Below are 24,766 nucleotides of genomic sequence, written 5' to 3'. Positions count from 1 at the left end.
ATTATGAGCAAAGGCATAGGTCATTAAAGAAGGTTCCTGGAAGGTATGGATTCTGTAGAAAGAACTCAGTGGCTCCAACCCGTAGGAGTCAGTCTTATTTATACATATGTAACGGACCCTTTTGCTCACCAGAGGTTAAAAACCGTTTAGGCGATATTCCCCTTTTCGGATGCACAGGCAGCTACTGCAATCACCAATCTCCTGAATTGCAAGCACATGAAAACTCAAACTCCCGAACTGCAAAGACATGAATTCACCAATCTCCCGACCTTGAACCAGGGGAATGCTCCAAACTCCCGAACAGGAAACACACGAATGCTGTAAACAGCTGAACAGGAAACACCATACGAACAGTTTACACTCCTGGCAGTCGCACTGTAACAGCATACAATCCAATTCCCCCCAAGAACGAGACGACACTTCATTTGAGGGTCAAGCAGAACTGATTTACTGGGGCTACCTGCCTGGCTTTTATGCAGGTCTCCCACCTGGTGGACACTCCCCTAAGGGACCAGATGGGAAACTGGGAAACATATTGGAAATTGACCAATCACAAGCTTACAATCCCACAATGCATCACAATCCCTCCTCTCTGTCCTGGAGATAATTGGGAAGTAATCTCGTTCATGGGAAATAATTGCAATCCCCAATCCCTATCACGAACGGGGTACAGCCGGTTACCCGCACCTGTCGGCGAAGGGTAGACACACGCTGATCCATTCAGTGTAGCGCGCATGCAGCCCCGGACATCTAAGGGCATCACAGACCTGTTTTTAAACGAGAGGGGAACTCAGGGACCGAGAATTGTTAGACATTTACTCATTGGAATCCTTAGACCATATCTAATTCGGGTCCCGAGTACTTTTTCAAACCGTTATTGCACAATCTGGGCTTAATACTTATACTCTTAGCCATCTCGCTATCCGAGTTATCTGCTCATAACAGGAAGCCATCATATTGTTCCCACAGTGATCACAGTTTTCTCTTTTTTATCCACAGAGGTGGCAGCACTGTACCTCCTAAGGCTGACCATTTTATTTTAACGCTGTGATACATTCCATTTCAGACTACCCCGATTCGATACAATTGTAGAAGGGAAGTTAGTATCTATTTAGCGGTAACCGAATCGTTACATGGCATTGATTAACCGACGGATCACAATGCAATGTAGTGACTTTTTCTGCACTAACTGTTCAATAATAGTTATTTAACTTGAACACTGTGGATTGCAAAACTATGTTTTGCACATTTATTTGGGAATAGGTTTCTGAAAACGTTTGAACAGAACCTCCCAAGTTTGTATACATTTAACCTTTTCAAGTCTGATTTATGGGTATTTCACCTTTTAAATCTAATATTTACCATTTCTTTAGGTTATTTGAAAAGGATTTAGAACATCCTGGAATGGGATCAATTCTAAGTCTATAAACTATCAATTATATAGAACATGGGTATATCTCCATATTGAATATTAATGTATATGTATTTGAGTAATTGGATATCTCATCTTTATCACTATCAATTAGATAGTATTTGTACATTGGTATATCACCTTATTGAATATTAATTTATATGTATTTGAGCAATTGGTATATCTTATCTTTATCAACTTATTAATTTTAATAGAATCATTAAAAGTTACATTTTATCGATAGGACACTCATCTCTTGTTTGTTTATATTTTTATGATGTTTTGGGGTAATTTTTTTTGTTTGCCTCTGTGCTTCCTGGGAGATAATTATCTTACCGGTCTTTAATGCAATTATCTCCCAGCCCCAGAGATTCCTGGGAGGGGCTTGTGCTGGGGTCTGTGCATAAAAGGATGAGTTTAGCTCATTAAAATCAGTTGCACTTCCAGAACTATGTGTCGTCTAGTTACTGGAAGGGGAAAGGGCTTAATCACTGTTACAGCTTGTTCCAACTCTTGGAGGATTCGGCAGGGAAAGTCATTGTAAGGACTAGAGCTCCCAGGACTGTGTCATCCAGTCCCTGGGAGTAAATAGAGCTAGTCCCCTATCCTGCTCCAGGATAGAGATGTTCCAGGAGGACCCCAGTCAAGCCCCAGCGACCGGGGCTGAAGCGCTGCGGTTTTCCCCTGTTTCAGCTAGGAAGCACTCCTTGGCGGAGGTACCCAGCCGGCGGTACAGGAAGTTCTACACGTTCTCCATTTTGTTAAATCATGACTCGATGTAATATTATTATTTATATAGCGCTATCACGTTCCGTAGCACTGTACAATGGGTAATATGTCACATGTTATTCAGCTGAGGATGCATTTACCTAATTTTAAGACCTGCTAATGAACAGATGATTGTTATTATGTTCGGATAGGTAAAACCATAGAGGGTGTACTTTCATTTTTTTCCCATGACTTTATTTATATGATTGACATATTTTAGGGTACCAAATTAGAGAGGTAGCTGTGTTTAGTAACTAGTTTCCTATTTTCATATTCATAAATATGGCGATGCCACATATAGAATGTATGTGCTGCATGTATATATACCACATTATATACATGCAGCACCTACATTCCAAGTTACGGAGTATACCACATTAGGGATCTATCTACTAAGCAGATGAAAGAGCAAAAAAAACAAACCCATTTTGTATCAATTTTGATATTTCAGGCAGCTTTGCAAAGTAGATAGCTCCCTAATGTAGTATCCTTTTATGGGATTACTATTGTTAAGAACTGTGGAGCTGTCTGCTAAACCATGCATGGGATCAGACAGGTGATAGACCAAGAACAGGAACTAATCGAAAGACAAGCCATTTCCTTTTTTTCCCCTTTCTCAGTGTTCTGTAGCAATGAGTTAGCAAAAATGCATAACTGTAAATGTTCTGTAAAACCGATATTACAGGTAGATATTTTCTAAACATTAAGTAACCTGACACTAGTTAAATCAATATTTTATTCATTTGTTATAATATATTTTCTTTGTCATATTCCATACTCATAGGTGGCCAAGGATGGTTGTGGGGTGGATGCAGTGACAATGTGGGATTTGGAGAAGCCATTTCAAAACAGTTTGTGGATGCGCTTGAGACCGGACAAGATGCCCGAGCTGCCATGAATCTACATAACAATGAAGCGGGAAGGAAAGTATGTACTATGTATCATTTCTGTAGAGATATGCAGGAACTCGTGAAGCTACCATATGCAAATGATGCACAAAACAAGCAAAAATAACCCCATTTTTTATATATGCATTACAAATGCAAAAATAAAGTACAAAAGTAATACCCATTGTATTATATGTAAAAATAAACCTATAATTTGTATAGTTTGCATTCTACCGGGTGGGCCATAATTCAGAGTAAGGTTTGAGAAGTCAATAACTGTATTATCAATGAACCAATTTCAATGATATAACATTCAATGAAAGTTAATGAATGGAGATTTTTTTTAGACTAGGTATGGACGAAAATTTTTTTTAAATTAGTTCAATTTGCTGCCTCGCATAGTCGGGCTATTTTGATTGCATCTTTCTCAACATTAATGTCTGAGGAACGCAGGAAGTAATCGGTAACGTAAAGGTTGGGAGAATGTGGCAGCTACCGTATATACTCGAGTATAAGCCGACCCGAATATAAGCCGAGGCCCCTAATTTTACCCCAAAAAACTGGGAAAACGTATTGACTCGAGTATAAGACTAGGGTGGGAAATGCAGCAGCTACTGGTACATTTCTAAATAAAATTAGATCCTAAAAAAATTATATTAACTGAATATTTATTTACAGTGTGTGTATATAATGAATGTAGTGTGTATATGAATGCAGTGTGTGTGTATGCAGTGTGTGTGTGTATGAGTGCAGTGTGTATGAGTGCAGTGTGTATATAATGAATGGAGTGCAGTGTGTGTATAATGAGTGCAGTGTGTGTATGAGTGTATGAATGCAGTGTGTATATAATGAGTGCAGTGTGTGTGAGTGCAGTGTGTGTGTGTGTATGAATGCAGTGTGTATATAATGAATGCAGTGCAGTGTGTGTATGAGTGCAGTGTATGCAGTGTGTGTATGAGTGCAGTGTGTATGCAGTGTGTGTATAATGAATGCAGTGCAGTGTGTGTATGAGTGCAGTGTATGCAGTGTGTGTATGAGTGCAGTGTGTATGAATGCAGTGTGTTTAGAATGAATGCAGTGCAGTGTGTGTATGAATGCAGTGTGTGTATGAATGCAGTGTGTGTGTGTGTGTGTGTGTGAGTGCAGAGCATTGGTGGGGGGTGGGCATTTTATTAATTAATTATTATTTTAATATTTTTTTTAATGTTATTTTTTTAGGTAACTATTTTTTTCTTTTATTATTAATTGTATTATTTTTTTATGTTATTATTTTAATATTTTTTTTCTTATTATTATTTGTTTTCTTATTATTTCACTCCCTGGTGTTCCAGTGGATGGGCTGTAGGAGGGGGCTGTCAGGAAGCTGTAATTTACCTTCACAGCAGCTCCTGTCAGCTCCCTTCTCTCTTCTCCGGTGCGTGCAGCTCCCAGGTCAGCTCCCTCTGCAACTCTCGCGGCCACGCGGCACGTTGCCACGGTAACCTGTGGCAACGCTCTGCCCCGCGGCTCTCGCGAGAGTTGCAGAGGGAGCTGACCTGGGAGCTGCACGCACCGGAGAAGAGAGAAGGGAGCTGACAGGAGCTGCTGTGAAGGTAAGTTACAGCTTCCTGACAGCCCCCGGTCCATGTCTGTATTATGGCAATGTAAATTGCCATAATACAGACAACTGACTCGAGTATAAGACGAGTGGGGGGTTTTCAGCACAAAAAATGTGCTGAAAAACTCGTCTTATACTCGAGTATATACGGTAATTATTCTTGGAATTTCTTGACATTATCCACTCGCTAAACAGTTGCGTTGGGATGTCCATTGTGGCCCCGGCAACGTGTTTTTTCCACTACAAGACACAAAAATATTTCAGTCTTATCCCGATATCTCACACCAATAAAATTCCACTAATTTTACTTGATGTTCCTTTCTAAAATGACCCATTACATCTCCAAAGACTCAAAAAAAATTGAGCTACTAACAAATGAGTCATTTACCGGTCAAATCCTACTCTGAAGTTTGGTCTACCTTGTACTTTCCAAAAAATACCTGTGCAGTTTGACTTCATTTGTAAATTTAGTATAAATGTCATAGCTCTGTTTTGCACAAAAATAAGTGTGCTTGATATTTTCTTTTAGGCAGTGCAAAATACAATGAAACAAACATGCAAATGCCACGGTGTCTCGGGAAGCTGCACCACGCAGACCTGCTGGCTGCAACTGCCAGAGTTTAGGGAGGTTGGCTATTATTTAAAAGAGAAATATCACAAAGCCTTAAAAGTTGATCTTCTACAAGGAGTGGGAAACAGCGCAGCCAGCAGAGGAGCCATTGCTGAAATATTCAACTCTATTTCCAAAAAGGAATTGGTACACCTAGAAGATTCCCCTGATTACTGCCTGGAAAACAAGACTCTGGGTCTACTTGGTACCAAAGGCAGAGAATGTCTCAAGCGAGGAAAGATGCTCAACAAGTGGGAGAAGAGAAGCTGCAGGCGTCTTTGTGGGGACTGTGGGTTGGCAGTGGAGAAAAGAAGAGCAGATATGGTGTCCAGCTGCAACTGCAAGTTCCACTGGTGCTGTGCTGTGAAATGCGAGCAGTGCCGTAAAAGCGTGACCAAATACTTCTGCGTCAAAAAGGAAAAACGTGAGCGGAGTGGAGGTGGTATAACCCGCAAAAAGGAAGCAAAGCTAAAGAAAAAAATTTAAAAAACTGTTTTTATTGACCTGTGACTTTTTGTTTTGTAAAATATAGCACATTTTGTAAATGGACCTTTTGCCTGGGCCTCGCCCCCATTCCCCTTTTATGAGAGAAATATTGAAAAATCCAATGTAGTATTTTAGATTATACGTATTAAAAAAACAAAAATCCCTAATTTAAAGTTATACAGATTTTACAAGCCATGTACCTTGAACTTATTGATTGTGCTCCTTATCTTATTTCTCTAGGGCAGGGGTAGGCGACCTTTGGCACTTCAGATGCTATTGACTACATCTCCCCTGATGCTTTGCCAGCTTTATGGCTGTAAGAACATTCTAAAGATGTATTCTAGAACATCTGAAGTTCCGAACGGTGCTAACCCCTACACTAAGGCTTCTGGATGTAAATATGCATGTGAATTGTAATCAGTGACCTTATGAAAAGATAAAGGATATTAAATAATTGCATCACTAACTGAACCTCAGATCTATTCTCTGCTGCATTTTAGAACTTACTAAACTGAGTTTTATGGTGTTGACAAGGGAATTGCAAATTTTAACCCAGGTTTAATTTACTTGACTGGAAAAATACATGCAATTGGGGATTTCTCCCCTTCCCCCACCCAATTTGAGGTGTTTTTTTTTTTTTAGCATAACATGTGTAATTTACTTGTCTATTTTCCATAATTCTCCATTAAGGGAATATATTGTAAAATGTGGTAATTTAGAAAAGGCATTATATCTAAAGACAGGATCTGAATATATTATGTTCAATGTTGTTCACAATATTCATTCAGGGTTATTTACTAAAGTGAACTTCATATTTAAGGTCAGAGTAGCCAAACTGAAAGCATAGCATTTTTCCACTTCGCTATTTTGACCTGAAATTTGACATTTGCTTTAAAATTCTCATGTTAGTGAATAACCGTAAGTGGAAAACGAATCTGAAGTAGGTCAAACTTCATGAATAGTCTTCCTCTATAACATAGTTCTGCAACCAACAACAATATTGAGTTGGTACCACATTGAGTTGGTCATCATCTCCCTTTATGGGATAGCGCATATTACTTTGGATGGGCAAGTGAGACAATTCAAGTGTGTCATAGGTCTATAATGAAGAACATTCCATATTGAAACTCATGATAGAGATGGTAAGTCGCTATTGCAAGTCACGAAAGGAGGTATTGATAAAGCAAGGCATAGAATAGTGACTGAAGTTTTATTTGATGTATAAGACACTGTACAGTACATAGTGTCAGCTCTTTCTCACCTGTTTTGGAAGATAATGTGTCAGGCAATAGAGAATGAATTATGCACAAATAGCTCTGTTTTGTTTCCCCAAGTCAAGGGAATTCTCATTGCATACAAACAAACAAAAAAGTCAGCGTAGTAATCAAAATACAGTGTAACAAGCACTCATAGATTGACTTTCTAAATCAATAGGACAATATTGCTTTCATTAAACTAAACTTCAATCTATATTTGTAACAGTTACACCACAAGGAAAAGACCGCTAAACTACAGGTGAGGCACAGGTCACTTGACATTTTGATTATTAATGCAAGGTGAGATAACATAAAAATATGTAAAAGTAGGCAAATAATAAATAGATTCTATATCTATCGATCTATCCATATATATAAAAATACATTTATAATCCCAAACTTTTTGAGGTTGTCCAGAATCGCCTCAGTTATTATCACTTCTCTCACATTTCGTTATGCCAACATAATTCACTATATTGCACTATCCCTTGTATTGCCTAGTATTCTGCATATGTAAGAATATTAGGACGTAGTAGTTCCAAATTATGTGTATTATCACCACCTTTGTATAACTCTCCATTGTCTAAATGCACTACTACACTGTGATCTTTTTCTCTAGGTCTTGCCAATATATATTGTAGTTGCCTTCCCTCCCTCCCCCTTCGAGGCATACTTTTTATCAATACCTGTTGTAAGTTATTACAATTATTTGTTAAGAGAAAGGGATCCATAACTTTATAGATGCATACTTCTAAACATAGGGAGGTATGTGAATGGGGTCGGCCCATTAGAAGAAGGGCATGCCAGCCTGGTGTAAGAGCACTACCAGCCAGTCATCCTGGCACCACAAAGAAGCAGACAATGCATATTACAGTACTCTGCCTATGAATGCACACACACACTACACGTTCTGTGGACAGCTTCCTGATGCTCCCAAAGTGGAACAAGATAGTATCTGCACCTCTGAGGCCCTTGACCTATTTAAAAAAAAAAAAAAAAAAAAATTACATTAAAACTACAGAGTATGAATAGTTGTCTATTTAAATCAATACTATAAACTTTTAGCACAACTAAATACCATACAACACACCAAAATGTGTTTTTTGTTTTATACAATTTGTGTTTGGTGTACACCGTTGTGATCTGTTGGTTTTTTAAAATATATCATAAATGGTAGTATGTCTAATAGTATTAGATTGCAAATAATATCAAGGTGTTCTTTGACCCATTTAAATTTGGAATAAAGAGAGCTTGAAAATATTGACCAATATGGACCTATAGGGGGATAATTGTGTGTGTGTGTGTGTGTGTGTATGTATATATATATATATATATATATATATAAATTATCAAGTTGGTTATTTGGAAAATTACCTTGTTCCCATGGTATCTGAAATGCACACTGCATTCATTATTCCATTCAACTGAGCTCTCAAGATGTAAAACCAATAGAGTCAACAGGAGCCTCCCTCAGTGAAATGTTAGGCTGTCTGATAATTTTCCATCTGAGTCCACAGAAGGCATCCCACATGTTGAGCTTTAGCAAAAGGTGACACTCCTTGAGATTTAGGGAAAGACAAGTATTGATAGGATTATATGCCATGGTGCTGATAAAAACTATTACAATGGAAATCTATTTCAAATTCTGAAACCTGTACTTGGTGAATATGTCCTTAACAAAAGTGTAACATAAGCATAATAATTGCTTCTAATAGTCTATAGTACTAAGCTAATTTATCCAGCCTCTAGTTATTTTTACACTGTGAGAGACTGCACGGAATTCGATATGTTAAATAGGTCATAGGCAAAAAAGAGTTGCAGAATTTTCTTATTTACACTATTACTCAACATGCACCTTAGCTCGACTGCCAAATTTCTATATTTTTGTTATTAAATAACTATGTTCAAAAATATATGTGGTGCAGTAATCAGTAGCTAAGGGCGTGTCCCAACTGTCAATGTCTTAAAGGAGCAAGTTTGTTTTCCTGGCACTATAGGGTCATTAGGTCCCTCCCCACCCTCAGGGCCCCCCTCCCGCTGGGCTGAAGGGGTTAAAACCCCTTCAGCCACTTAGCTTTCTCCAGCGCCGGCTCCCTCAGCGCTGGGGAACTGTCCTCCCTCTTCCGACATCCGCTCCGAATGCGCATGCGCATGCGCGGCAAGAGCCGAGTGCATTCAAACCGCCCATAGGAAAGCATTACTCAATGCTTTCCTATGGAGGTCCAGCGTCTTCTCACTGTGATTTTCACAGTGAGAATCGCAGAAGCACCTCTAGCGGCTGTCAGTGAGACAGCCACTAGAGGCTGGATTAACCCAAGTGTAAACATAGCAGTTTCTTTGAAACAGTTTCTTTGAAACTGCTATGTTTACAGCTGCAGGGTTAAAACTAGAGGTACCTGGCACCCAGACCACTTCATTGAGCTGAAGTGGTCTGGGTGCCTATAGTGGTCCTTTAATGAGACACATGGCAGACATATTGAATTATACCATTAATATCTTAAATTCCTAAACAAATTCACCATACTCCCTTCAAAATAATTCCCTTTCAATGGATGGTCTTTTTGGACCATATAGTGGACAATATCTAGTGGATTTATTCATTAAATAAAAGGTAGAGCGGATCTGAAAACTACTGCCTTCTAAAAGTTAGGCAGAAATTGTAGACTTGTGTTTTTTAATACCTGCTATTTTAGGCTACTTTTCTCAACTTATCTTTTTACCACAACTTTTTATAGTGTATCGCATTTTTAAACAACGTTGGCATAGTCTTGTGATTTTGGAACCAAGGAATAAGTGCAAAGATTTTTACTGAACCCTCCCAAAATCGGAGGACTGATTATTAATAAGAGAACTTGGGGCTCCCTTACAAATAGAGTACACCCAATATCTGGTATTAAAGGGACACTCCAGGAACCCAGACCACTGCTGCCCATTGGAGTGGTCTGGGTGCCAACTCCCACTACTCTTAACCCTGCAAGTGTAATTATTGCAGTTTTTTATAAACTGCAATATTTACCTTGCAGGGTTAACTCAACCTCTAGTGGCTGTCTATTAGACAGCCACTAGAGGTCACTTCCTGACTCATAGCACAGATTATTTGTGCTAGAGCGTCGCTGGATGTCCTCATGCTGTGTGAGGACCTCCAGCGTCGCTCATTTCCTCATAGGAAAGCATTGAAAATCTTTTTCAATGCTTTCCTATGGGGAGCGCTAATGCGCATGCGCGGCACTGCCGCGCATGCGCATTAGGTCTCCCCGGCCGGTGGGCGGGATCAGTCTCGCCCACCGGCCGACAGAGTCAGTAGGAGGAGCGGCGCGGAGGGGGAGGCAGCGACGAGGGACATCGTCGCTGCCTCAGGTAAGTGACTGAAGGGGTTTTCACCCCTTCAGCAACTGGGGATTGGGGGGTGGGAGGGAGAGGGAACCTGCAGTGCCAGGAAAACAGATTGTTTGTTTTCCTTTAAATAACATTTGGTATTTTATATTTTCTTGAGTAAAAGTTAATTGAAGTTTAACAGACAAACAATTGCTAGTGTTTCTTTATTTCTTTTTTTTTTTTTGTTCCTCCCTCCAATTGCTGGCTATTTTTAATACAATTTCCTCCTTCCATTAGCTTCCCTGCTACCCCATTTTACTTCCTCTGATGTTCCATTCTCTCACTTTTATTACTTCCTATCCCATTCTCCACTCGGTCATATTCCGCCACCATCTCATTCTTCTACCTCATTGCCCTTCTTTCTCTTTGTTCCTCCTACTGTCCCACTGAATGGCCATCTTTGTACCTTTTCATCGCATTTGACTATTCTTCCTCAATCATTCCACCTGTAATTGTATTCTTCAGTATCCGTTTTGTAGTCATTTTCCCCTCTTTGCCTGGTTAGAGGGTTGAAAATCTCTGAATCTTGGTGGAGTGAGCTGTCGGTTAGTTTTAGTGACAGCTCTCCTGTTTACTTGCATTTCAGCCTCTAAATCATGGGTCCTCAAACTCCGGTCCCCCAGATGTTGCTGAACTACAACTCCCATGATTCTTTGAATTACATAGATAGCCAGAGTATCATGGGAGGTGTAGTTCAGCAACATCTGGGAGACCAGGGATTGAGGACCCATGCTCTAAATTGATTAAAGATGTAATAAGTTCTGTTTCCACTCATCATACTGACTCAGTACAACACTCAGGAGTGAAAGGAAGCCGAAAGCTGCCTCTGCTTCTTGCACATGGAAGAGACAACTTTCTAGTTTGCATTTCTTCCCTGTGGGCCGGCCAATCGGGAGAGAGATTTGTATATCCAATCACTTGTGCGACTTCACAGACCCTAGATGGGTAACAGGCATCTAGTTTCTAAATGGGAGTCTAAAGATAAGATTCCCAACCAGGGGAGCTATGATTAACAGTAAAGTTCTTGCAACATTACCAGACCCCCCCAAAAAAAAAAAAAACAACAACTGGGGGTCCACCACCCTCATATCTCCTTTGCAAATTGATGTATATACATTCATCATATTGCAATCCTACATATTAGTTATAAAGATATAGAATAGGTGCTCGATATAATAGTAAAAGTGGGAGGCAGCAGTGAATCAAACCTTGCTTAAAATACAGAATGTGACCAAAATAAATGTGGTAGATCTACTTCTGGCGTGGTCTACCACATTTCTTTTTGGCAAATCCTACATATCATATTATCCTGTTTTGTTTTTATTTTTAGATTTTGCGTACCGGACTAATCACTTTTTATCTGTTCTTTAAAACTAAAGTGTAGTATCTGTCTTAGTGTGGAAAAACAATGTAACTATTTAATTTGTATATAGGTTAAGCACTTTTTGTTTAATTTATTGCACAGGTACAGCAATGTATAAATAACACAGCCTCTACTTTTCACGTGTACAGAACATAGCTTTGTAAGTTAACGCTCAACTGGCATTTGACATTTTTTTGTTCATATAAAAATTAACTTTGTGTTTCAATGTACATTACTCTGTTCTAGATTCAGTAGAATTTCCGTGATATAAATATCTGTTTAAACTACTGCAAGTAATTAGTATTTTGGCATTAATGTCTTTGTTTTTGTAATTTTCTTTGTATTTTCTAGTTATTGAAATAAAGTCAAAGTCAAGAGCTTGAAATAAGTCTCCATGTTGTATTACTAATTTCACCTTGCTAATATGGCGACACATAAAGCATTAATAACAACCAACAAAATTATGCTTGATGATGATATTTACATCTTCCGCAGTCTGTGAGAGTCCTTACATGGAGAAAGTAGAACAAGGTCACCAAATCTTTGTTTTTCCCCATCCATGTTCTTCCTCCAATATGCCCTAGTAATGAATCAAAACATATGAAACATAATTTCAGGAACAGGCACTAGAATTAAAAAGTGCCGAGACTCCATGTACATTCACCATACAGGATACCGGAAAACACTAAGATATATATATATATATATATATATATATATATATATATATATATCTTAATTACACACACAGTATCTGACAACAGTGAGTACACCCCTCACATTTTTGTAAATATTTTATTATATCTTTTCATGTGACAACACTGAAGAAATGACATTGCTACAAAATAAAGTAGTAAGTGTAAAACCTGTATAACAGTGTAAATTTGCTGTCCCCTCAAAATAACTCAACACACAGCCATTAATGTCTAAACCGTTGGCAACAAAAGTGAGTACACCCCTAAGTGGAAATGCCTAAATCGGGCCCAATTAGCCATTTTCCCTCCCTTGGTGTCATGTGACTCGTTAGTGTTACACGGTCTCAGGTGTGAATGGGGAGCAGGTGTGTTAGATTTGGTGTTATCGTTCTCATACTGGTCACTGAAAGTTCAACATGGCGCCTCATGGCAAAGAACTCTCTAAGGATCTGAAAAAAAGAATTGTTGCTCTACAGAAAGATGGCCTAGACCAGGCTTCCTCAAACTCCGGCCCTCCAGATGTTGCTGAACTACAACTCTCATGATTCTCAGTCTATCTATTTAATTCAAAGAATCATGGGAGTTGTAGTTCAGCAACATCTGGAGGGCCGCCAATTGGGGAAGCCTGGCCTAGGCTATAAGAAGATTGCCAAGACCCTGCAGTACGGTGGGAAAGACCATACAGCGGTTTCACAGAACAGGTTCCACTGAGAACAAGCCTCGCAATGGTCAACCAAAGAAGTTGAGTGCATGTGCTCAGTGTCATATCGAGAGTTTGTCTTTGGGAAATAGACGTATGAGGACTGACAGCCATTTGGGCCCCTGGGCAAAATTAGGTCCTGGGCCCTTGGAAATCTAATATATATGTATTTGATTATATGAAAGTTATATTTAAAATTAATGTTGTGTATTACTTTTGATGCATATGATTACCAATGCATGTTTGCATTTGAGCATTTAAAATCACTGTGAATGGTCGTTTCTGTTTATTGTGCCAGTATGAATGCATGTGTGTTTGTAGAATATCAATAGGTGTGAATTCAAGGATATATTCGAGTTTAGCCTTGTACTGCAAGAGTACTCAAGATGGAAGGATTTCCACAACTTAGTAGACAGTTGGCTGTTAGAGTAGGACTTGCCAAAGATGGGGTACATTGACGTTGTGGCAGGCTTATGCAATGTATGATCATATAATAAAAACAAGATAGAGAGTCAGCGCTAAGTAATAGATAGGCAGCAACCACAAAGGGAAGTCCCTTAAAAACCAGTAGAAAATACAAAAAAGAGGCTGCGCCGCACAGAAAGAATATAGTAGGGTAACAATAGTGTATCTGAATAAAGTCTTAACTTGATAGTTCTTTCTTAAAGTCAATGGGTCTTTGACGTGCTTGTTAGGGGGTATTATCCGCGTAAGTCTTCCCTGGAAAGATCCAATAATATTTAAAGACAAAAGATATAAAAAATAGTGCAATATATCCTATAAGGTAAAATATAAGATAAAAGAATGACGGTAGTGCACTCACATGTGAAAGAGCTATAGCTAGCTCTAGTATGGACAGCGTACAACGGTATAATCCCCGCTCATAGAATATGGTGCAGGTGTCTTGCTTCAAAGGTATGTTCAACACTCAAAGAGAATAAAATAGAGACAACCGATAGTGCTCTCTCTGTATAAAACAATGATGTTTAAAATATATACAAAAGGGGTACTCACAAGGGTGAGCCAGACAGAACAGACTATAACAAAGAGAAATAGAATTTGGGGTGGAACAGCGCTACAGTACTGATCACAGAGGTGAAAGGAGCTGCACACCTGAGGGGAAGGGCAACCCTCAAACCCTTCAATAAATCTGGGAGCAGGAAACAACAAAAAATACAGGGTGCGCTAGGTGGAATGGGAGGTAATAAAAAGACAAGTCTCCGAAAATACACAAGGGGGTCTTGGGTAGGTCTTCTTAGGTTCTTGATGAGGTCCTCAGTGGTTGATATGAAAAACAAAATTAGACAAAAGGAAGACCAATAGTGCACAACCGTTAAGGATAATGTCACGGACAACACAGAAGAGAAAAATGCCAACTCACAATCAGTAGAGCTATGCCCAGCTCTAGGTAAAACGGCATACAGTGGTATTTGAAACTCCCCACATGTAGGATAAAGCTGGACAATAGGTGATTCTTCAATACTTTGTACAATGACTCAAATGCGTGTCAGCATATAAAAAACATAAAGGAAAAATGCGGACCAATGGTACAATAATGTATGACACCTGCAGCTACAGACAAACACTGAAGTCACTATGATAATGCAAACAGATCCTATAAACAACCCATACCACAGCCTCTATTAAACAGACACCCCAGACAAAATTATCACGTTTCTCAAAGAGAGCTCACACACTCACCTTACTACCGTGATCATAAAAATCGTTTGGACTATAGCAATCATACTTCTTATAAAAATGATACAAACAAAACCTACAAAGATTTTTCTCCAAGACCACAAAGAACACGATTTACACACAGAAATTATGGCTTCACAGACCAATCAAAATCTCCAATCACAAATCCAAACCGATACCAACTTTTATCAGTAGATTCAGAAATTGACATGGAAGACAATTTTTTTAGAGAGAAGATCCAATCCACAATCACACCCACTCTCATTCCTACCATCACGAGTCAGAAAAAGAAGCTATACATTAGAGGAAGGAGAAGTGGAAGAAGAGAGCAAAAGAGAAAGAATAGCAGAATAGAAAACCAAAAAACTCATAAAGAAAAGGGAATTTTTAACCTATCTCAAATATCTCTCACATCTACGCAATTAGCAGTACTTAGCCAAGGTCTCAAGTTTGCTCCAACCACATCTTTTAAACCATTTTTAGCCTTTTTGGATGTAAATAAATTTGTTAGAAAGGCCACTTTGAAAAGATTTTTTGTGGGGAAAGATATTGCACCCTCCAACACTCCCACACAGTCTACCCCAACCACTACCTCAACTACAATAAATACCTCGACTATAATAAATACTAACCTTAAACCCCAATCTAAATTTTATCCATCCGATTTTAAATCAGGACCTTCAGAAGTATTTGAAAAACTCGTTTTAAAAGATTTTAACAGCATTAAAAGAAAAAAATCAGACAAATCTAACTTAAATCATCTAGAAAAAAAGGCCCTATAAGAATTACAATTAAACACAGATATTGTCATAAAACCAGCAGACAAGGGAGGCGGCATTGTTATTCTTTCTAAAGATATGTATATAAATGAGGCTCTTAAGCAATTAAATGATAACGAAATATACGAGAAGTTACCCACAGACCCCAGTTCTAAGATCCAAGCTACCCAATACCACTACTTAGTGGAAGGTAAGAACTTACTATTCTTGTAAGTATAACTCTTTTAAATATATTACCTTGTTGTTCACACTGAGAGCACTATTTGCTGTTTTATATATATTCCATGGACATCTACCATCCAATACCGGAAAGGCGGACCTATCTCCCCAGCATTAAAGAACAACGCATATCTGAGTAGGTCCTAGCCTACACTACAGGAATCCCAAGCCGGATAGACGGACCAACCATCTAAGTACATCCGATAGTGGGGATCAAACCACTAAGTGTCTTTTCTCCTAGAGCTGGCTAAAGCTCCAACAAATCCAAAAAATCAGACAAATCTAACTTAAATCATCTAGAAAAAAAGACCCTATAAGAATTACAATTAAACACAGATATTGTCATAAAACCAGCAGACAAGGGAGGCGGCCTTGTTATTCTTTCTAAAGATATGTATATAAATGAGGCTCTTAAGCAATTAAATGATAACGAAATATACGAGAAGTTACCCACAGACCCCAGTTCTAAGATCCAAGCTACCCTATACCACTACTTAGTGGAAGGTAGCAACTCCAATATTCTCAAAAAACAACAATTTAACTATCTATATAAACCATATCCTAAAATTCCAGTTATATATTTTCTCCCTAAGATTCATAAAAACGAGACCAATCCCCCGGGCCGCCCTATCGTTTCAGGTATAAACTCTATCTTATCCAATTTGTCTGAAAACATTGATATTTTACTCCAACCCTCTGTAAAAAATATGAAATCCTACTTGAAAGACACCATGTCCCTCCTTCTCTTTTTTAAAGATTTTATATGGCAAAAATACTATATTTTGGTGACTTGCATCCCTTTATACTATCATTCCCAATGAAAAAGGTTGCAAAGCAGTCACTAAAATACTAAAAGCAGAAAAAAGATTGCCAGAATCTCAAATTCTTTTTATTATAGAGGGTATTAAGATTATCTTAAACAATAACTTCTTTTGGTTTTTAGATTCCTTTTATATCCAAAAAAGGGGTACGGCTATGGGAACCAGGTTTGCCCCCAGCTATGCAAACTTATTCATGGCAGATTGGGAAGCTGATGCAGTTTGGGGTGACCATGAATGGAGGGCAAACCTGGTCTCCTATTTCCGCTATATTGACGACCTGTTTTTTATCTGGAATGGCACAAACAGCTCGCTACAACTGTTTTTAAAACACCTAAATCAAAATGACAGAGGTATAGTTTTAACTTCAGAGTTTAGTAAGGAAGAAATTCATTTTTTAGACCTAAATATTTTTTTTAAAGACGGACAATTAAACACTAAACAAAAAGGAGGAAGAGTCTGTGCTAATTCAATTAAGCAGTAACCCTAAAAGGGAGATCCCTCGGGAAACCCTTTATTGAAAACAAGAAAATGCAAGAATGGGGGTCAAGGGCTGCGCTTCAACAAAAGAAGTAAAAAGTGTATAAAAATATATATAGATAAAATAAGCAATAATGATAAAATCAAGTAAAGTTCATCCGGATGTATAGAAAAATAAATATAAATGAAATTGAAACAGTCTCACTGGTGTGTAATGATACGGTAATAATCCTCAAGTGTTGCTCCGTCCGTATGGTAGGTAGTCCATATATGTGAAAATAAAAGAGAAAAGAAAAAGCTGCCAATGGTGAAATATTGTATGTCCAGATGTGGTATATATTCAAAGGAAATGTATTTCACTCACATTTGTTGGAGCTTTAGCCAGCTCTAGGAGAAAAGACACTTAGTGGTTTGATCCCCACTATCGGATGTACTTAGATGGTTGGTCCGTCTATCCGGCTTGGGATTCCTGTAGTGTAGGCTAGGACCTACTCAGATATGCGTTGTTCTTTAATGCTGGGGAGATAGGTCCGCCTTTCCGGTATTGGATGGTAGATGTCCACGGAATATATATAAAACAGCAAATAGTGCTCTCAGTGTGAACAACAAGGTAATATATTTAAAAGAGTTATACTTACAAGAATAGAGCAGACAGGTACTGCTCTATTGCCACAGCGCTGGTAGAATTATCCCCACCTAAGGATTTCTTTTGACGGGATACACTCCGAATAAAAAATAAAAAATAGAAGGATAAAAAGTAATAATAAAACTATAGTATGATAATATAAAAAATATATAAAAAATATAAAAAATGCCAGGAGTAGAAAAAGTGTATAAAATACAATAAAAATAAGTATACAATTGGTCCTAGTATAAAAGGTAACCAAAAATAACTTTTATTGATTAAAATACACTTATAAAAACCATTTACGCGTTTCACCTTTGGGGTTTTCTCAAAATGGTAAAAGAACAGTACACCTGGCAAGAAACTGAATATATGAGTTTACAATCTTAAAATTCTACGTGTATATTTAAATAATCTTTTAACGTAATTATGTGATTTGATGAATTAAAATTTGATTGACATGCCTGACAACACAGGGAGAACGTGCAGAGAATTTAATTAGCACTATATATTTAATTAGCACTATATTTGACCCTATAACTCTCCAAGACACCATAAAACCTGTACATAGGGGGTACTGTTTTACTCGGGAGACTTCGCTGAACTCAAATATTAGTGTTTCAAACTGGTAAATTGTTTTACAACGATGATATTTTAAGTAAAAGTGACGTTTTTCGCATTTTTTACAAGCGAACTGCACTTTTATGGTCTATATTATTGTTGTAATATGTTTTACTGTTTTAAAACACTAATATTTGTGTTTAGTGAAGTCTCCCGAGAATAACAGTACCCCCCATGTACAGGTTTTATGGTGATTTGGAAAGCTAGAGAGTCACATATAAGGCATTTCATTTTTTTCACATTGAAATTTGCCAGATTGGTTATGTTGCCTTTGAGAGCGTATGGTAGCCCAGGAATGAGAATTACCCCCATGATGGCATACCATTTGCAAAAGTAGACAACCCGAGGTATTGCAAGTGGGGTATGTCCAGTCTTTCTTAGTAGCCACTTAGTCACAAACACTGGCCAAATATTCGTTTTTTGCTTTTTTCACGCAAAAACAAATATGAACGCTAACTTTGGCCAGTGTTTGTGACTAAGTGGCTACTAAAAAAGACTAAACATACCCCACTTTCAATACCTTGGCTTGTCTACTTTTTCAAATGCTATGCCATTATGGGGGTAATGTTCATTCCTGGCTACCACACCGTCTCAAAGGTAACATTACTAATCTGGAAAATTTCAATTTGAAAATGGAATGTTCTATATTTGACCCTGTAACTTTCCAAAACAACATAAAACCTGTTAATGGGGGGTACTGTTGTACTCGTGAGACATTGCTGATTACAAATCTGTGCATTTTTTTGCAGTAAAACCTAACAGTGTTATGACATTCACAGTTAAAATGTCAGACGGAAATGCACATTTTAAAAAAAATCTAATTTTCTCACATTTTTTTAAATTTTATTCATAATAAATTATGTTCCATATATGAATAGTTAATGATAGATTAAAGCCCTGTTTCTCCTGAACAAAATGATATATAATAAGTGTGGGTGCATATAATTTGAAAGAGGGGAACTACGGGTGAACAGACATATAGCGCAAATTCCAGTTTTTGTTTACGTTTTGTTTTGATCAGAACGTGCACTATTGACTCCGTCCTGAAGGGGTTAATGAACAGAGTAACATTTTAAAAAACTAATTTTTAGAGAAACACTATCCAGAAGATAAACTTAACACTATTATCACTAAAGTAAAATCCAATGACAGAAGCAGCCTCTTAAAATATAAAAATAAAAAAACTCAAAATACTACGTCACTTTTGCCCATCATCTTTGACTATAATAACAAAAACAGAGACATAAAAAAAACCATTGGCACATTTTATTAGAAGACCCTGTTCTTCATAAAATTATTCCCGAAAAACCTCAAATTATTTTTCGTGGTGCCCCTAATTTTAAGACACTTTTAACCAAAAACTTCACCAAAACCAAGTTAAAAAATCATCCACTTTATCTAATGTCAAAGGTTTTTTCAAATGCAAAAAATGCATTGTTTGTAAAACCACCCAAAAGTCAGTGCCAAATAAAATCACCAAATTTAAATCTAACATAACAAATAAAAGTTACAATATAGAACACTTTATCACATGCTGTACAAAAAATGTCATATACCTACTGGGGTGCCCTTGTGGCCTCCAGTATGTGGGTATGACATCCAGAAATCTAAAGACCAGGATATCCGAACATTGTCGCAATATCAAAAATGGTTTTGAGAACCACACAGTCTCAAAACACTTTCTAATGGTTGTGCACTATTGGTCTTCCCTTTTGTCTAATTTTGTTTTTCATATCAACCACTGAGGACCTCTTCAAGAACCTAAGAAGACCTACCCAAGACCCTCTTGTGTATTTTCAGAGACTTGTCTTTTTATTACCTCCCATTCCACCTAGCGCACCCTGTATTTTTGTTGTTTCCTGCAGACAGAACAGACTGCCCACTGGTATAAGCGTTGGTGGTTTGATCCCCACCTAGGATTTCTTGGAGTCCACAGCGATAAAAGGCCAGGTAAAAATCTAAAATTATTTTAATAGAGTGTATAAAAGATAATTGGCACAAATAAAAGTAACCAACAAATCTTTAATGAATAAAATACACTATATAAAATCCACAAACACGTTTCGCCTAAAAGGCTTTCTCAATATGGAATTAAAACATGATACCTGGCAGGGTGAGTTTAAATAAGGAAAAAATTACTTAAAATTGGCGCCTAAAATCCGGTCAGCCAATAGGAGTTCAGAAATAAATAATGTTGGTAAAACTTGTGAATGAAATAACATAAGCAAAATATATTAGACATGATATATTACATTGAAATATAAAAACGAGCGTTATTTCGCTAGATTGGAACATTATAATGCGTTCACGTGACTTTCTTTGGGCCGCAATGGGAGTTGGGAAATGTAGTGAACGTGCGTGCATGCGCGCGCATTAGGGGCGGCCGTCGGCTCGAATAAATATTGCGGCCGCTGAGGGGCGATGGGTGGGAGGTGGAGACTGTGGCTGAATAGCCAATAAGGGAAGGGGGGAAATTGATTCAGAGTAATTTTTTCCAATAAATTTATTTTTAAAGAAATCTGCTTGTTGTTTAAAATCATTTAATTGTGAACAATTTCTCCGAAGTCCTAAAATTTTACTTTTAGGGGCACTGTCAAGCCAAGGTTGGCAATGACAACTGGATTTGTCAGTGGCAGAATTTGCACAAGCTTTCTTAACCCCTTAAGGACACGTGATACGTGTGACATGTCATGATTCCCTATTGTTCCAGAAGTTTGGTCCTTAAGGGGTTAAAAAATGTTTTGGTGTGTATTTGACCATTTTGAATAAAAATATTGAGATCTAAAAAATTAATATGTTCCTTACTATATTCGTGAGTTAAAACGATGCCTCTGTCTTTTATTCTTTTATTAACCATCTAAATACTAACGACAGAGGCATAACTCACGAATATAGTAAGGAACATATTAATTTTTTAGATCTCAATATTTTTATTCAAAATGGTCAAATACACACCAAAACATTTTTTAATAAAGTTTGTGCAAATTCTGATATTGACAAATCCAGTTGTCATTACCAACCTTGGCTTGACAGTGCCCCTAAAAGTCAAATGTTAAGACTTGTTCACAATTAAATGATTTTAAACAACAAGCAGATTTCTTAAAAAAATAAATGTATTGAAAAAAATTACTCTGAATCAATTTTAACAGACACTGTCAATAACATTCAACAAAAAGACCATAGGCGTGCGCACGGGGTGTGCCGGGTGTGCCTGGGCACACCCTAATCCCCGCGGCACGCCTATGGATTGAGTCCTGCTGGAACGGAGTTCCTGCACTTTTTTTGTGCAGGAACGCCGTTCCTGCAGGCACTCAGCGCCCCCCTTCCTCCCCCCATGTCCCCCCTGTCATGGATGGGAGGGGGGGGCAAGAGGTTATGGACCCCCCCCCCCCCGCCCCGGTCGGCTCTCTCAATATCAGCCGCGGCGAGGGAGCTGTGAGCTTTCTGCTCCCTCTCGCCACGCGCTGCTTGCTGATGCTGGGAGCCGGAATATGACGTCATATTCCGGCTCCCAGCTACAGCAGACAGCCCGCGCGGCGAGAGGGAGCAGAAAGCTCACAGCTCCCTCGCCGCGGCTGATATGGAGAGAGCCGCCCGACCCACTGGACCCCAGGGACAAGTCCACGCCAGCACTCCAGGTAGGGAGGCTGGGTGGACATTTTTTTTATTAAAAAAATAATAATTTGTGTGTGTGTCTGTGACTGTGTGTGTGTGTGTCTGTTTGTGTGTGTGTATGTGAATATGTGTGTCTATGAATGTATGAGTGTGTGTGTGTCTGTGAGTGTATGTGTGTGTGTTTGAGTATGCGTGTCAGTGTGTGTATATATATATATATATATATATATATATATATATATATACACACACACACACACACACACACACATACATACACACACTGGAGTGTATATTATTTTTTTGGGGGGGTGGGAATCTTGGTTCCCACACTTTATTCCCCAGGACTTTATTCTCCCCTGTCGGCTCACGCAGAACCGGCGCTGAGTGTCGGCTCTGCTCTAAGCCTCCATGGGCCGGCGGGGAGATCAAAGATCTACCTCACCGGCCCACAGCAGCATGAAGGGAGGCAGGAGAGGACCCGGGGAGCTCTAGACAGATCTCACGAGAGTTAACTCTAGCCCCGCAGGCTAGAGTTCACTCTCCACTGGACCACCAGGGATGGCACATGGCAGCAAGGATCCCCCCTCCCTACATAAGGTAAGAAGGGAGGGGGGATATTTACTAATCTGCCCCCACCTCCACAATCTGTCCAAACATACAGCACACACACACACATACAGCACCCACACACAAAAAGCACCTACAGACATACAGCACTCTCACACAAACTGCACACACACAGCACCCTCACACACACAGCACACAGTACACTAACCGCACCCTCACAAACACACACAGCACCTTTACAAACACACAACACCCTCACACACAGCACACTAACAACACCCTCGCAAACACACACACACAAACAGCACCCTCAGAAATACATGGCACCCACACACATCATACAAACAGCACCCTCACACACACAGCACCATCACACACACATCACACAAACAGCACCCTCACACACACAGCACCCTCACACAGCACACTAACAGGACCCTAACACACACACACAAACACCCTCACACACAAACAGCACCCTCACACACACACACACACAAACACCCTCACCCACATAGCACACTACCAGCACCCTCACACATACACACACACACAGCAGCACCCTTACACACACCACCCTCACACAGCACACTAACAGCACACACACACACACACACACACACAGCAGTGTATGTATATATGTGTGTATATATATATATATATATATACATATACATGCGGCGTGTGTTTGTGCTTTAGGGTGCACACCCTAATGCAATAGGCTGCGCACGCCTATGAAAAAGACAGATAATCTCTTGACATACAAAACAAAAGAGACTGATGGTACTATGACCCTACCTATTATTTTTAATTATAATAACAAAAGTGGTCATATTAAGAAAATCATAAAAAAAATTGGCATATTTTAAAACATGATGATACTCTTAACAAAATTTTACCCGAACACCCCAATATAGGTTTTAGAGGAGCCCCTAATTTTAAATCAATTTTAACTAAATTTTTTACAAGGGAAACAAAAATTAAACCATCTTTATCTCTGTTCCCCCAAATTAATGATTTTATTAACTGTACAACAAAATTTTTTATCAATCTGCTCGAATGCCCTTGTGGCCTCCAATATGTTGGAATAACCACAAGATGCTTAAAAATAAGACTAAGTGGCTGGCCGTCGACCTAAGCAGAAGCAGGGGACACAAGCTCCTGCTCAACAGGCAGGAAAAACGACATTATCAAGGGCTTAACAGCCCAAGGACCCACCGGGGTGCATTACCCAAGTTAGGGGTGCACCTCTGCATACAACAAGTCTTTTTTGAAGCCCGTAGGAGCTCAACAAGCAGAACAGCACACGCGGCCTACAGAAGCCGGAGCCGGGAAGAGGCGGCCGCTCTCTCCGACACCGGATCCCCTCAGCAACGAAGGTGGTCTCCAATCCTCCCCCCCCCCTTTGGACCGGTGGGGGATATCCCGGTCCTCCTGGACGGACAGACCAGGCAAGCTGACCAGCCCTAGGGCACACATAAACGAGAGAAGCACGAGTCAGGTGAAGAGCATCCAAGATGGCCGCCCGTCACAGTTCACAGAGGGGAGCCACGACTACCTGTATACAGCCCTCCTCCCTGGATGCCCTCGACAGGCTCTGCTCGGCCTTCTATGAGCTGCAGTGCAGCAGGGGTATGCCCATCCAACAAGCAGCACGAGCGGTGGCCATGTGGATCCGACCACTGACCCGCCGCCGCCATTATGGCGCCCCACTGCAGGCGTTCCAAGCGGGCGCCCGTCCAAACAAGCACCGACAAGCGACCAGGAGAGAGACAGACCGCACCAACTTGAGCACATGCACCTACCTACACACAAGCGGCAAGGTGAACGCCGGACAACTCCAAAGCCCCAGCGACGCACTCCAGCTTGCCTCTGACCGGCTGACCACCATGCGGCTACCTGGGACAGGAGCAGCACATCAAGCGACGGTACAGGAGGCCTCCACGCAACAAAGTTGGAGATAGATTCTTGGCGCCCTGGTGCAGAGGCCTATGGAACACACCGGCTGAAGCCTCACCCCTGCCAACTAGAGGCATAGGATGACTCTTAATACCCCACTGCTGGATGGCCTAATGCCACGCCACCACATCCCTGCAGCTGCAACGGACTTTGCCTCACAGCATTAGGGCACGGCCAGATAGACTCATACGGACATGACTATTTGCAGCATAGAATACACAAGTTGCAGACTAC

At 39.5% G+C, this 24,766-nt stretch overlaps 1 protein-coding gene across 4 annotated transcripts in view; it reads left to right on the top strand.

Annotated features, from left to right (window-relative positions):
* The window catches only part of WNT8B (Wnt family member 8B), a 112,468-nt gene extending 106,629 nt beyond the window's left edge, over positions 1–5,839 (top strand). For all 4 annotated transcript variants that reach the window (XM_063435052.1, XM_063435053.1, XM_063435050.1 and 1 more), the window contains 2 exons: positions 2,964–3,106; positions 5,193–5,839. In XM_063435052.1, coding sequence (XP_063291122.1) covers positions 2,964–3,106; positions 5,193–5,759 — 710 coding nt within the window. In that variant the 3' untranslated portion in view covers positions 5,760–5,839. The remainder of the gene's footprint in view (positions 1–2,963; positions 3,107–5,192) is intronic.
* Positions 5,840–24,766: the final 18,927 nt, after the last annotated feature.

This window comes from Pelobates fuscus, chromosome 10 (assembly GCF_036172605.1).
Source record: "Pelobates fuscus isolate aPelFus1 chromosome 10, aPelFus1.pri, whole genome shotgun sequence".
Taxonomy (NCBI): Eukaryota; Metazoa; Chordata; class Amphibia; order Anura; family Pelobatidae; genus Pelobates; species Pelobates fuscus.
Note: the sequence above shows the minus strand (reverse complement) of the source record. Positions and strands in the feature narration are given on the sequence as shown.